The sequence below is a fragment of the Lissotriton helveticus genome, chromosome 3_1 (genome assembly GCF_964261635.1).
Source record: "Lissotriton helveticus chromosome 3_1, aLisHel1.1, whole genome shotgun sequence".
Classification (NCBI taxonomy): Eukaryota; Metazoa; Chordata; class Amphibia; order Caudata; family Salamandridae; genus Lissotriton; species Lissotriton helveticus.
Window position 1 is genome coordinate 640,209,153 of NC_136061.1, and position 15,166 is coordinate 640,224,318.

Sequence of the window (15,166 nt, forward strand, 5' to 3'; positions counted from 1 at the left end):
AGGATCCTTGTCAAAGAGTCTCACACTCTGACATTCTTGTAATCATATCTAAGACAGCCCTCTTCAGCTTGATCCCTAGTCTGTCCTAGCTAGATGCCCAGGTTTACATTCTTTTTTCAGGCAGGCAGGAATAAGGCTCATCCGCAAGGCCTGTCATCTTCCTGTGGACATATCTGATGGCACATATATTTCAACACTCTCCTATGTCCATCGATATTCTGGTCCCTTATCATCGGGTTCCAGCAATGAATGTTCCTTGCAGCCTGCCCCTTTTAAATCTACCCATATCCAAAAGCATTCTGGGACTAGTGCAAGTTGAGTAGCAAAGCTTTACATAAACCCAAAGAAATACAAATAAAGACAATCATTCAAAATGTGAATGTGAAGTTGTAAATTGAATGATCCCAAACTTGGTCGTCAATGATTTAGGAAGCATTGCATGCCACTGTCATTTAGAAGCACAGCTACTAACAGGAGGTCCTTTCATAAAAATCCAAAAAGCTGTGCACATAAAAATGTGCTGATAAACAGCTGATAAAGGCAATATTTAAACTCTCACCATGCTATCTTGAAGGTATCTCTCAGCCAAATGTAAGACATAAAAGCCTCAATAGAATTTTTCACAGGAGGATAATATCCTTTGGCCCTTTCCGAAATCTGAACTCCTGAAAGAGGTTTCCTGAAACCCTTAGGAATCTCCATGGTGCCAGGCTAAAGATTAAGAGATTTAATTTCAAAGACTTCAGGAGGCAGGCTGAATGGCGCTGATTTAGGCTGTCACACTTTCTCTAGAATGTGAGAAAAATATTTTGATATGTGGGGATTCGTGTATACGGAAAGGAAGTCAAAGTAATTGATCTGCCTTTCCCATCTCAAAATTACAGGAAGGTCTTTCTTTGAGCAATCACAATTTGTTAATCATCTACTGTCTTATTGGTATTAACAGTGGAAAGTCAAATTCCATCCACCATTTTTTCCAATATCACTTCATTATGTATTTGTTTCTTTTGAAACTGACCTCATGCTTTTTAATGGCTTGCTTTTTGTTGTCACAAATTGGTGTCTAGTTGTCACCAGAAAGCAGAATGTCTCTAACCTGTCAATTTAGTGCACATATGGGGCTATCCAGTGACTCTGCTGAGTGCACCTGTCCCGTCCTTTAGAAATGAACTGCAGATGGAGAAATGATCTAATGATCCATGGCTAAAAATGGGAAGTTGGATTTTAAAAGAGAAGAAAGGGGATGATTTCCACTTGGGTTTTTATGCAGCGTATCACAATCCGACCTCACAGGACACGTGTTATGTCTTGCAAGATTTTAAAGTAAATCCTGACAGTAATTGTCGTAACTCTAGCAGGTTCATATGGAGAACTATAAGCCGCTGAAACATTACATCTTCAACTGATGAAAGTTAAGGAGAATCGCAACCCCGAAGAATGCGTCCTCGACTATCATCTGCTGATGTATTACTTCTTCAAACTACATTATTTTTAGCGTGCTTTTTTGGCAGATCTACCACAGCAGGCTAGAATCAGCCCGATGAGTCACTGAAAAAAATACTGAGCTTTCAAAGTCAGGCATATTATGGGTCCCTATTTCATGGCGATTTTCGGTTCTCTGGGGAATGTAGAATGACAGAGTCGGAGCTTTCACGTTTCTAATGGTTGACAAGATTGAAATTGTTCAAACATATATTTGATTATGAGTGGCAAAGGATAAAGCATGTCCAATAAATAAGATTACTAGAGATCGATAAGATTATATGCAGTCTAACCATATACTACACAAAATGTAATGTCAAAAAAGTCACTGAAAATTAAAGAGACATTGTACTGAAAAGAGCACGGATACTAGCAGCCAAGGGTCTGGAGATTCTCCAAAATTATAGAAAAAAAATAATAATTTAATCCTTAAGGGGCAATATCAGGTGGGCTCCATATGTCAACAGGCTGAACATGTTTTTGAAGTGATTTTCCATTGTTATGTCCCTATACCCAAGGACAGACAAACAATATTGTACAAGCTTTTTATGAGAAACTTCATCCTGAAGAACTAATACAAAAGTGCAAACTTTCCACAGGGAAAAAAAAACATGACTAGCTGGCAACAGAGAGGAAGAAAATGACTGAAAACATTGGAAATGTATAGGTTTTAGAGTTGGCAGAATATCTTAAAAACAAAAAGGACAAATGTGTTCCAATAAGAGGGTCCATTTCAGTGTGGGTTTTAACCTGCTAACAATACAGGCGCTAGTTTCTTAGAACCTAATAGTCAAACAAATTAAGTAGAAGCCCGTCAAATGTGTCCCAAACGTGTTTGTTGTTTCATTTGTGTATCTTGTTTTCTTGAAGAATGGAATCGTTTGTGCATCCCATTTTCTGGAAGAATGGAATTGTCTTTAATGTTTTATGACATTTCATTTCCATTGTTGTTTTTTCATGTAGCTGTGTCTCTTGCTTTCATGTGCCTACATTCTGAACATTCATCAGATATTGGTAACATCCGTGGTCCGGGCTGAGTGTTTTTGTAAACGATCCAACTACCAAAATGTCGCAACAATTAAGTACATTTTTTGAGTGAAATGTGTTGCTTTTTACTGCAATTTTACGTTTTGAAGTCTCTCTGCGCATAGTACCTACAGTAATACAGAATTTTGCAAGAATTCTACAGGAACGGTTTGTCCATCAAAATTCCTAACATAGGGCCACAAGATTATTTCCCTAAGCAAATAACATTTCTAGAGGTAGAACATTTTAATAACATGAACTATGAATATTTAAGAGATCATTCCATGAACAAACAGAGAACATTATCCATAGCACATCCATTTATGCATAATATGTGACTGTTTCTTAAAGATCATAAAAAATAGTCCGGCATATTTACCTGTTTGTGCCATATAAATACCAGGCTCGTCGGCCGATCTTGGACGCTGAGTTTTCACTTTCTGATTTTCTTCATAGCCTTCGCCTAGAAAATGCAAAAAATATTTGTGAACCTGGAAGAAGAGATGGGTTTATTTCTGAGATTAATAAAACGGATAGCATGAATGGGCTTACAGGGCGTCATTTAGGGGATGCTTATGCTTTGGGCTATAAGAAAGGAAGATACCAAGGCGTATTTCTCTGTCAGAATTCCCTTCCTTTGAACCACCTATGAATAAAGAGGTTGTTCTTAGTAGGAGTTCACGAACTGAAAGGGGATTACCTTGAGTCATATAGGTATGCTAGCAACCCAGTTATTCAGAATCATAAAGCATTTAAATGTAGCACTTGCATTTTCTTAGCATTAACCACATCCATCTGAACTAACTGAAAGCAGCTACATCCAACCAGAATCTTAAATATAAAATTGACCAGCACTAGTCAATGTGGTAGAAGGAACCTGTCTGCTGTCCATGTAGGCACAGGGCCTAACTGGGAACCAAAACCAGCCCTGGCAAAGTGCCCGGCCGGCACTCCCTCCGGGGGATTGGGGATGCCGCCGAGCTGTTTGTCAGGCCCAGTTTTCGGACGATTTTGCAGCTATGCTGCAAAAATGGCCCTGTAACAAAAACGGCCCCCAGGGACCCAAAAGCTGCCCCCACCCATGCGGCGCACCGGGGGATTGCCCGGTGCCCGCAACGGCCAGTCCGGGCCTGTACAGGCACCAGAGAAAGATTAGTATTGGCCCATCTGTGAGTGGAGACACATTTTACAGAACTATGTGTTTGGCTGGTGGACTGACAATACGTCCCATTAAGGATGCTATATACAAATATACCATAGTGCCATGCCCTTTTAGGCTTCTCCACTCCAACCTAAATGGGCTACAAAAAATAACGTCGATGTGTTCACACAATGTGGTAACCTACAATACAATTATTGATATGCAACATAGAGTGAATTGTGTGCATTGTCTGGTCCATCGGAAACCATGTAGCTAGTTGTTGGAGGCATGTACAATGTCACAAACTTTCAAACCAAATTTACTAAGATGGTGGAACACTAAATAGTGCAGATATATGAGCTGGGATGAATTGCATGCACGGGTTGTTTTCTAATGATTACATTTTACTATTGAAAGTTTTAACCTTTCCATCTGTCTCTTTGTTTAGTAAAAAGTAATTCAAAAACTGGTTGATGAGTGATAACGTACCCATCTGAACTTCCAGAGGCTGCAGCTGCAACATTTGATTACAATATTATACTTTCATCCATGTCTAAGTAGCTCCCATAACAATTTCATTAGTATGCATGATGTGGGCATCAGGGGACTAATGCAACTGCTCCTGGGGCCTGTGTTTGATTCCATTGTCACAGCTTTAAATCCTTGTAGGTCCAATAAGCATTTCATCCCTTTGAGACAGATAAAAGGGAGTAGGATTGATACCCATTATTTGTAAGTGTGCCAAGAGACCTGCTAGAGGTGAATATGCACTCTATGAACACAATCTTTATAATCTTGTTCTTAACTCTGTGTTTCTCAAACTTTCTTCAACAAACAAGCCAAGTGTGAAGGACGTAGTTACCCTTATAACGTGGGCCATATTCTTACTACTCCAGAAATAACTGGCCTTCAGGAAACATGGGTGTGTGATAATTTTGTACTTTGTAGGCATTACCTAATATCTTGACCAGTTGCCCACTCTTCTTGAGGTCAGACAAAAAAAGGGTGGATTAGCTATTATTCCAAACACCTCCATTAAATTGAAATTTACTAAGCAGTGTTTTATTATGCAGCGTGCAGCAATGAGGTTGTTGGTGTCAAAGTATGGTTGTGTTATTTGGATGACCCTCTACCGTTGTTTAATGTATGCATCCCACCAGATTGCTCGAATATCTATATTAAGACTGATGTTTTACAAATAGTAATCTCTTTTATAGAAAAGGAAAGTACTGGCAATGTATATTTAGGGACTTCAATGCAAAGAGCTCTACATCACTGGTGGAATTCTTCGGCGATTATGACTTAGAATCTACTTGGAATATTCCCAAACCGCTGTAAAATTCAAAGTTTAAGGTAGACGAAAGAGGAGCCTGCTTTTAAAGACAACTTTTAGAAGTTAGTTGCGTTTTTGTAATATTGATATGGATATACCTGCCAATACTACCTACATAGGGTGCAATTCTGAGACGCTAATGGGGTCTATTGTATCCCCATATATTGCTTGCATTAATACTTCTCCAAGTTATCTTCTTCTCTTGTTAGTGACCATGATTAAATTGTATGTCATCCCTCCCTCACTCTATCCAGAGGCGCTAGTTGACACTTATGCAGAGGCACACTTATAGCCCTTTATTAGGACAGTCAGTCATACTGGAATACTTAAACCTCTAATAATCTATCAAACTGAATTAGTTCTCTAACCTAAGTAGACCCTTTAGCAAAAGCACCAAATGTTTTTACTCTTTGATTTTATCATCTCCAAAAGAGCATACTCTTTAAAAAGGAAGGAAATTATATAAAGTTGTAACTGATTTTCTATTTCCGGAAAGAAAAATAACGTGGAATTCCATCAATTTGCAGAACTAAATCAAGGCTTAAGTAAAGTTGTATTTATTGTTCTAGTAGGGAGTATACACTCCTATAAACAAAAAGAAGTTCCCTAACTATATAAAAGAAAGTGTGTCAGCAGACAGCTCAAGACCATAACTGGTGTTCGCTCCAAGAGGGTGTTAGATCCAATGCCCCACAAAAGTATTGGCATCTAATTGCACTCCATACCGGCTCAAAAATCACAACAATCTGCAATATCTGCTAAAGAGCAGGAATGGTGCACTTAGGTTTCCTCTCTTTATGCCAGAAGAAGGACAACTGCGATCAATTCAAGTAACTCAAACTTGTCAACTCTACCCTCTAATACATTATTGGTTGCACCTTCTAATCCTTACGTCTATGCAATCTTGAATTGTGGAATATTGGCAAAGATCTCAGCTGCAAAAGGCCCTGATAGTTTGCTAAGTTCAATAATGAAAATCGATCCATTAAAGATTTTGTTGTTCAAAAATTGCTAGCTGTCTAGTTCCTGATTCTTTTAGACTGAGTATTATCTTGTCTCTCCATAAAGAGGTAGAGACCAGCAAATTGCACCCTTTAATGCCAGCGGTAAGATATTTTGTAAATCCTTGCTAGAACATCTTTAGGCTAATGGTATAGAAAACAGGATACTCCTCATCGAACAACCTGGCTCCTGCTTTCAGCAAGGAGTCTGATCGCTGGGGTAGAGACTGTTCTTGATAAATACAACATGATTAGCAATCAGCAAGTCTATGGAGCCTTTACTGATTTTATGAAAACCTTTGCTAGTGCAAACAGACCTACTTTATGGTGGAAGCTGAGTTACGGGGGTGTTCCAGCTGGCCTGGTAAACCATCTGTTAGACCCTGGATCCCTGGTTGGCTGAGGTAGGTACCTTAGGCCAAATGGGGACCTGCGGTTCCACGTCAGGGAAAGGAATATCACCTTCTGAGATAGCCCCGCTCAGCCTCTTGGTAGCTGACCCGAGCAGCCAGGCTTATCTTCAAGGCAATTGTGTAAATTATTTGTAACCACATTCACTGCAACCCAATGATGACACCACAAATAGACTCCATACGAGTTTTATGAAAACGAGTATAAACTTTATATAAAAAGATATACTATAAGACCACACGATATAAATCCAAAATATGCGTATATGTAATATTCCTTTTGGCTGGTTGTTAGGCCAGCAAGCACTTGTAAGTTCTGGCGATATTAATGAGCACTTCTAAACAGTCTACTGTAATCTTAACACCATGCTATAAAGAGCGTAATGCTAGAATCAGGCACTTTTGCAATGTGAAAATAATGCAATGCGTACGCAACAATCAGGCACTTTGCAATGTAAAAATAATGCAATGCATAACTCAGCAATCAGGTACTTTGCAATGTAGAAATAATGCAATGTGTAATACAACCTCTAGGTACGTCGTTATACCGAAATAGGGTAATGCATAATACACTAATCAGGTAGTTCGTTATGGAGGAATTATGCAATGCTTAATAAGCTGATCAGGTAGTTTGTTACGCCGAAACAATATAATGCGTCATACGACAATCAGGTAGTTGTTATGCAGAAATAATGCCATGCATCATACAGTAATCAGGTACTTTGTTATGCAGAAATGGTGCAATGCGTAATACGACAATCAGGTACTCCGTTATGCAGAAATAGACTAATTCGTAATACACTCCGGCACCAATCACGGTGCCTTAGGCGGTCACTCTGCCACTCGTGCTTACTCGCAGGTAGCCTCTGACAACAGATGCCTCCCACCCGGCTATGGTATAACACAAAAAGTGCAGGCCCAAACTCTAGCCCAGGTAGTGCCACTCCCTTGGTAATACGGGCCATGATATGTGCCGAAGCAGAGGCTTGTGCTGCTGAAATAAGAAAGAGGCCAAGAGCGTCTCCCTCTGAGCCCGTGCCCCACCCCAGGAGTCGACAAACGTTACCTGGGGGCGCAAACTCACTCTCCTCTCCTCGTCCAGCGACTTGGGCCTCCGATGCAATCTTTGAGACTTGGCAACGGCGGGCGCCGGCTCGGGCCGTCGGCTCATCTCCTCTGGGGCTGCCGGTCCGGGCCGCTACTGCTACGAAGATCTCAGGCTGCCACAGGGCACACGCACACAGCATCCCTCAGACTTCATTGTGCTTCGGGTGCACGATCACCAGGCACTCCACACAAAGGTCTCAGGCTGCACAATGAATATGCACGCAGCGTAACTGACACTCACTTTAACTCCGGGAACATGATAACAAGGCAGTCCTCAAGAAGGTCTCACACTGCGCAAAGCAAACGCACACAGCATCGTGGAGACTCACTTGCATTCTGGGTGCACGATACAAGGCAACGCTCACAAAGGTCTCATGCTGCACAAAGCACAGGCACACCGTGTCGATGAGACTCACTTGGATTCCGGGTGCACGATAACAAGGCAATCCTCACGAAGGTCTCACGCTACACAAAACACACGCAAACAGCATTGATAAGACTTACTTGGATTTCGGTGCACACATTAAATGGACAATCATCACAAAAGTTTCAGGCTGCTAAAAGCACACGCACAGAGCACCGCTAATCCTCGCTTGGACTCCAGGTGCCCACGATCACAGGTCACTGCTCACGATGGTCCCAGGCTGCAACAAGCACACGCACACAGCACCGCTGAGACTCTCATTGAAACTTTTGTGTTCCTGAGTTTTCACAAAAGGGAGCCAGCTCACCTCGGGCCCTTGGGGATAAGTTACTTCAGGACACAGCACAGCAAAGTTCTTTCAAGCAGGGGGACACAGCACACATCAAAGTCCCTTCAGCCTTTCCTTGGTTAAAACAGAAAACTGCAGGTCAGCTCCAGAACACACAGCAAGGGTCAGTCCTTTCCTTCAGTCTATTCAGTTGTTTCCTCCTTGGCAAAGGTTCCTCCTCACCATGAAGTAGCTCCAGTCTTGTTCAATCTTGATCAAGCCATTCTCCGAAGTTCAGGGTCTTCAGCTCTCATAGTTATACCCCTCAATGACTTTGAAGTCTGTGCTCAGGGGGCACTGACCCCTGTCCAAACCAGTTCTGGGTGCCTCCCTTCCAGTGACACCTTCTTCCTTTGATTAGTGGGGGTCTGGATTTTCAATCACTCGGCAGGAGATGGGACAATTGTATTATAGCAGAAACCCAGGCATCTTCACCTCTAGGGGCCACTCCTCCCCCTAAATTACAGATGCAGGTCAGCCTGTTGCTGTCTCACCTCCTCCCCTGGGTCAAAACATTCCCCAGATCCTATCACTTTCAAATCAAGACAGTCAATCCACAACCAGGCAGAGACACACAGAAATGTTAGAGCACAAAAACCCAGCCACTTCTAAAAGAGTGGCTTATAAACACACAATGCAAAAACCACCTTCATAGAAAGATGTGTTATTACATTGTGAGTTCAGGCATACTAAACATCACCTTTCCCTCTTAAGCCTTTAGGAAGATAGGCTGGAAAACATATTACACAGCCTCGCCATTCTATACTTTGGGCAAGATGGCCTTCCCACAGTGAAAATCAAATGTAGATTATTTCACTGTCAGGACATGGCACACACCTTAGTACATGTCCTACCTTTCACATGCACTGCACCCTGCCCATGGGGTACCCTAGATCTACCATAGGGGTGTCTGATGTGCATAGAAAGGGAAGGGTAAGGTCTGGCAAGTGAGTGCACTTGTCAGAACAACATGGCAGTTTAACAAACTGCATGCAGGCACTGCAATGGCAGGCCTGAGATCCCTTTTTTAAGGCTACTTGTGCGGTGGCATAATTAGTGCTGCAGACCCACTAGTAGCATTTGCTTTACCAACCCTGGCACACATAGTGCACTTTACTAGGGACTTTACTAGCAAGGGAAACATACCAATCACAGAGAACTAATTACCATCACACTTTATACAGGGAACACTTGAACTTTGACACGTATAACAGTGGCAACGTGTCCAAAGCATCCAAGTTGGCAATACAAAATCTATCACAGCACCAAAAATAGATGAGGTAGGGCCAAAAAGTCAGGGGTAATCACGCCAAGAAATGCCAGGTCTAACAACATCCAAATGCCCTCCACTTTATACTTTATGTAGGATTTTAATGGACTGAGAAAAAGCCTTAATCTCAGAGAATAGTCTGAAACAGGCTTGCCTTCTCGCCATTTTTCATTTTTTAATGTACATTAATAATTGTCCACAAATATTTTAGGGGTTATAATGTTGCGTCCTGGTGAAAGAACTTTCTATTTTCTTCTTTATGAAGGTAATGTTATGTTAGACCACACTCCCAAAAGCCTACCATGTGGTTTTGCTTTTCCAAACTCTTCTGCACAAATACATTTTCTAAAGGTTAATATTGCCAAAAGTAAAGTACTTTTCTTTCTCCAAATCCTGAACAAACCTTTAGTTCAAATGGAAATTTAGAAACCAAAAAATGGAAAGGATTACTCACTACATCTACCTCTGTATGTCCTTCAACTTAATAGTCCTTCAAACCCCCATATTTAGCAGCAAACCTCATGTGCCTTATCTCATGAAAGTGGAATCCTCAAAATGCATAATCCCACGGGAAAAATGTAACATGTGGAGAAAGCATGAGCAATTAAAATGCATTTTACTGATTTTATGTGGTTGACTTGCTTCCAAGCATTACACATATGTTTGAGAATAAAACCGAAAGGAACACTTTCAGGCAAATAATGAATGACTCTACAGACGAGCACAGCAGTGCAGGCCATCCAATTAGAATTTGGATTAATTACTGCTTATCATAAAGTCTTGCAGTAATTGTCTGACGGGGTTACCACATTTTCATGTATACCCCTGATTCTTTAAAACACTTTATTTACCATGAATGTCTACTTGCTCTGGAAATCAACCTAAGATTTCTAAGCCCCTAGCATTTGCTTTGTAGGATTGACACTAACTTATGCAAACGTGTTGAGATGGGATTTCGGTTCATAGATGAATTTGGAGAATAAGAAGGCATAAGCCAAAGCAAGTTTCCTTTTCAATTCCTCATACTTCTCAACTCGTAAAACCTGTTTAAGAATAACTAAAACAGTATCATTTAAAACCAAAGGTATTAAGCCGCACGATATGAGCATTCATTACACCACTTTATCCTACTAAGAATTGAGAAGCTGCTACTACAATGTATTTTAGGTAAATTGGAAAAAAAGACCCCTGGATTATTCTTGTCTGCTCTGTCAAAGTGATTGTCAAGATTTGAATCCGGTCTTATTTGCATTTCCAACTCTAGATATGACATGGTAATAATTTCTTAAGAACACGTTTCTCCGTAATAATGTGAGGCCAGCAAAAGAAGCCATTCTTTTTTATCGTGGATCACCTCACCCAGACACAGACTATTAGAATATTTTTTTAATTATTTTTTCATTTGTATAACGTATAGATTTTTTCATCCTTTTCTTTTTTATCTTGTATTTATCGACTTTCTGAGAAAATACAAATAACAACCGTTGGCATCAGGGAAAGGGGCACCAGTTGGGGAGTTTGAATATAATGTACCAGTAATACGCTGAGATATATATATATATGTAAGCAATGCTTGGACTAAACTGTATGTAAAGCGTTGATATACTAAATGGCAATACAATCTGGTTTAAAAAAAAAACAACTGTTGGCATCAAACCATTTCCTGTACAGTGCTCTGATGCCTGTAGGGGTATGGTTCACACTATATAAAACAACATTTTTTCATATACAAAACTTCACCTGCTTGTTAACCTTCCCATTGTCAAAAAGAACACTTCTATTTCGTACCACACTGAGTGATGTAGTTGCATCGCACTCAAAAATGTTCATTCTGAACCCTTACAAGTTCTCACACTCTATTTGGAATTTATTCTAATCCTTCACCTTATCTAGAATCATCTGGTGCCACTGCAGCATCAGCTGTAGGTCCACAGGTGAGGCATCCAGAAGTGACAAAAATGTCAGCACTTAGTGCTGTTGACATAAGTTATACCTGGCTTTTCATGACTCATAGAGGAGAAGGAGGGAAAGAATAGAATGCATTAACTATGAAGGAAGTCCACCAGGCTGCAAACTATATGGATACTGTATATCATGTGCATTTGAACAGGGATATGCACACACATGTGGCGGACTTGTGGTAACACAAGTCCATAAGGGTAATATGTGATACAGATTGGTGCACCGAATGAAAACTTGTGGAATTTCAAGCATCAGGAAGACCCATAGTATCCAATGAGTAGGGATGTGTAGAGAAGCCTGGATGGGCTGCATTTAACCTGGGATCCAGATGCCACAAAATGGTGGCGAATGTTTGCCTGCAAAACAGGGTCTGTGAATGCCAGTAGTCTTTGAACTAATGCTTATGTGCAGGATTCTGAACAGCCCACTGAACACCAGCTGCAGAGCCACGATGAAATATTTCTGAACCCATAACAGTGAAAAAGGCCTCAATTCATATTGAACTACAACAGGACTTTGCCTTTCTTCCACCTTTTCCTTCCTTAATGGCTGAGACCTTGTTGACTTCACATCTGTTGCAACGTCCTCAAATAAGTAATCTCTAGAGGACTGAAAAACTGCACTTGGGGATGTTCACAGATACTTGTGTAGCAACTCAGGGTCTCCATTTCAAGGAACTACTAGTTATTTGTAGCTTTCTGAATAGTTCAAGATCATCTCTTTTTTTGGTCATTATCAATGGTATCCCTTATATCTTTAGTGTTAAAGATCAAGAGAGTTAGAATCTCAAAATTCAGAAATTAACTCCTAAACTATGTTTACATTTTAGACTACTCTGTAATTCACAACGGTTACAGTGTAGAAATTGCAGAAATTGCCGTTAGCATAAGCTGAAGCCATTTTAGTTGTGGCATCCATTTTGTTAAGCCATGTGATTCTGCAATCTTTGCTGTTGCCTGCCTTTCTATCCTACTTGAGTCATCAGCTTTAGTTAACTCCTGCTATTCTAAGCCAGAGCAATGTGTGAGCTCAGAAAGGCCTGTAGCTGCTAGAATGCCCCTGTCTTAGAATGTAACTGTCAGGCTATTTCAACTGGTGTAAGCAGTTCTATCTCCCCTTCCACTCTGCTGACAAAGTGGTTTATATCTGTCCATGTTCGTCAATAGCTATTCCTGTGTATGCTTCTATCTTCTCTTTGAGTCTCCATGCTTACTGTGCAAAAAACTGGGTATAAAAGACCCCTTCGTATCGGCATTCCTTGTACTACCTCATACAGTGCCCGAGGGTGTTGTATTGATGTAGTCCCACTCATGGGTGATTAATAAACTTGTCATTTGATATTCCAGCTTCCGTGCCAATCTCTATTTTTTTGGTTCAAGGACCAATAGACATATAAGGGTGAACCCCTGCACCGGTGGGCCCCTGAAATGGCTCATTTCCACAACAGGAGGATACCAGGCATTTCAAGATGTTCTCAGGATTTTGTATACTTTGCCTGAGCAAAGTTTTTTCTCCACAGGGAAAATATTTTACCCAGGAAGGAATCTCTCCACTTTCGTTTCCAACCCACAATTTTGGAAACATATTCTTTCCATCCCTTGACAGCAGTAAATCATTGACCATTTTCCGTGTGGGAATTTGACTAAAAACCTTATGAATACCCCAAAGACCATATGGTAGTGGGTGCACATACATTTTCCATGATGATGCAACATGATGGAACATCTCTGCCTGACCTTGGCAGAAGATTTACTTCTACACAATACTACTTGATAATGGAAGTTACATTAAAATATTGTGATTACAAAACATGAAATGCACTTGTAAATACAACCATTTGTTTATGAAAGCTGTATTCATATGTACATACAGCTTTTGAATTGGGACATAATTATGAATTTTGTATCCTCCTGTTGACTGGGATAAGTCATCACAAATTTTACTTCAGGAAGATCCCTCCACTTTTCAGTGGAGTAATATACCTGGAGGTAGTACTTCAGAATTTAAATACTTTGACATTCACCTTGCCTGGAATCCCATAAGAAGCTGTGAACTGAAGATGGTGCTCCTGAGGGATGAAAGTCAGCAGTAAGCACTAAATTCAGGTAGGTGAACCCTAAATATTCTTAGTTGTGTGTAGCACTTCACAAAATGGCCAAACTCCTCCAATTTCTTTATGTATTGCAGAAATAGTCATAGAACATATTTGTATTTGAACCAACTTGTGTCTAATGCAATTAGCTTCATATGGGTTAATAAACCTCCCGTGATTGCCTCTGACAAATGCAGTAAGTCGGTATATGATGGTGGGTAGCATAGGAATGGCAGATGTACATTCCCACCACTGGCGAGCTATCCCTTTAATAATGACTGGATGTTTTTTAAAAGGGACGATGAAGCCTATTGAGCTAAATGATACCTCCTGCAGGACTGGGCATACTAGGTCTCCTCTACAAATTTTGGAGGCCTCGGAATCTCCCTTCACACTTACTGAAGGAGTACTTATATGCTGATGGAAGGCCCATAAATAGGTGAGATGGGAAGGTAAACTAACTTTGTTTCTTTTTTTGCATCTCTTTATTGGCAAATTCATCAGTAATATAAATACAAACATGGTAAGGTGTGGGATCCTCCAGGTCCACTTCCCATATAATCAATGTTACAATGAACAGCATTTTGCTTCAAGCTAATAAGTGATGTTACGTGGAACAGTAGATGTTACGTGCAATGCCTCTGTGTGGGTGCGGATCCCTGTGACTGTTGAGGCATGGACCTATTGTCAGTTCCAGGGGCAAGCAATCCCCAGTGAGGCAAGAGAAGGTAAACTAACTTTGTTAACCCCCTCTGAAATAAGTAGACACATTGACATAAAGGATTATGCATCTGGGATAACATTGGCATTTCACTGTTTGGCTACTTGTGGGAGACCACTCACAAGAAGTCTTTTAGTAACCTACAATTGGACTTGTAGATGTGTAAGACACAATTTTTTTTAATACGTACAATTAAGTCACATGCTAGAGTTGAGTGTTCTAAGGGCTCTACCAGCATATAATACTCTAGAGGCCCATTTTATATTAGAAAGAACTGAACAGGCCTGTACCTCTAAAACCAAAACTCTCTTCTTATCAATTAACACGCAAATCTATTAATATTGCACACTAAACGGGAGGAAGATATTGGGTAGATGGATGAGGCAGTCTGCAGTAATTACTGGCCAGTGAACTGGCAATATTGGCCAGATCCCAACTGATTGATCTTAAATTCCTATTTAGAGCCTATCTAAATCCCAACTGCCTATGGAAGGTGGTAACTGTACATTTGCCTACTTGAATCAAATTTCATGAGTGCGTTCTTGGCTCTGCATAGCATAGTCTAATCCTAAAATCGAAATGTTCTGGAAATATGTTATAAATGCACTTAGTGAAGTACTGATGAGGCACACTGACCTTTCCTTCAAGATTTGTTTGCCAGAAATACTGCAGGAGATGGACAGTAGAAGGGGGACATATCCTTAGTGGATATAGGCACACTACTGGCCAAGAAGGACATCACCCGTAAGTGGATACATGAGGATACATCATCATCCAAGGCTTGGTTAAAGGATATTGTGTGCAAAGCTGGAGGAACTTTTCCATGTGGCTAGAGACTGACCCAAAATCACTAAAAGATATGGGGTGCA

The 15,166-nt window shown here is 40.6% G+C and overlaps 1 protein-coding gene across 1 annotated transcript in view; it reads right to left on the reverse strand.

The window, feature by feature from the left end:
• ADGRB2 (adhesion G protein-coupled receptor B2) overlaps positions 1 to 15,166 on the reverse strand; it is a 1,067,283-nt gene that overhangs the window by 761,156 nt on the left and 290,961 nt on the right. Inside the window, exon 2 of the mRNA XM_078680649.1 lies at positions 2,888 to 2,971. Coding sequence (XP_078536775.1) covers positions 2,888 to 2,971 — 84 coding nt within the window. The remainder of the gene's footprint in view (positions 1 to 2,887; positions 2,972 to 15,166) is intronic.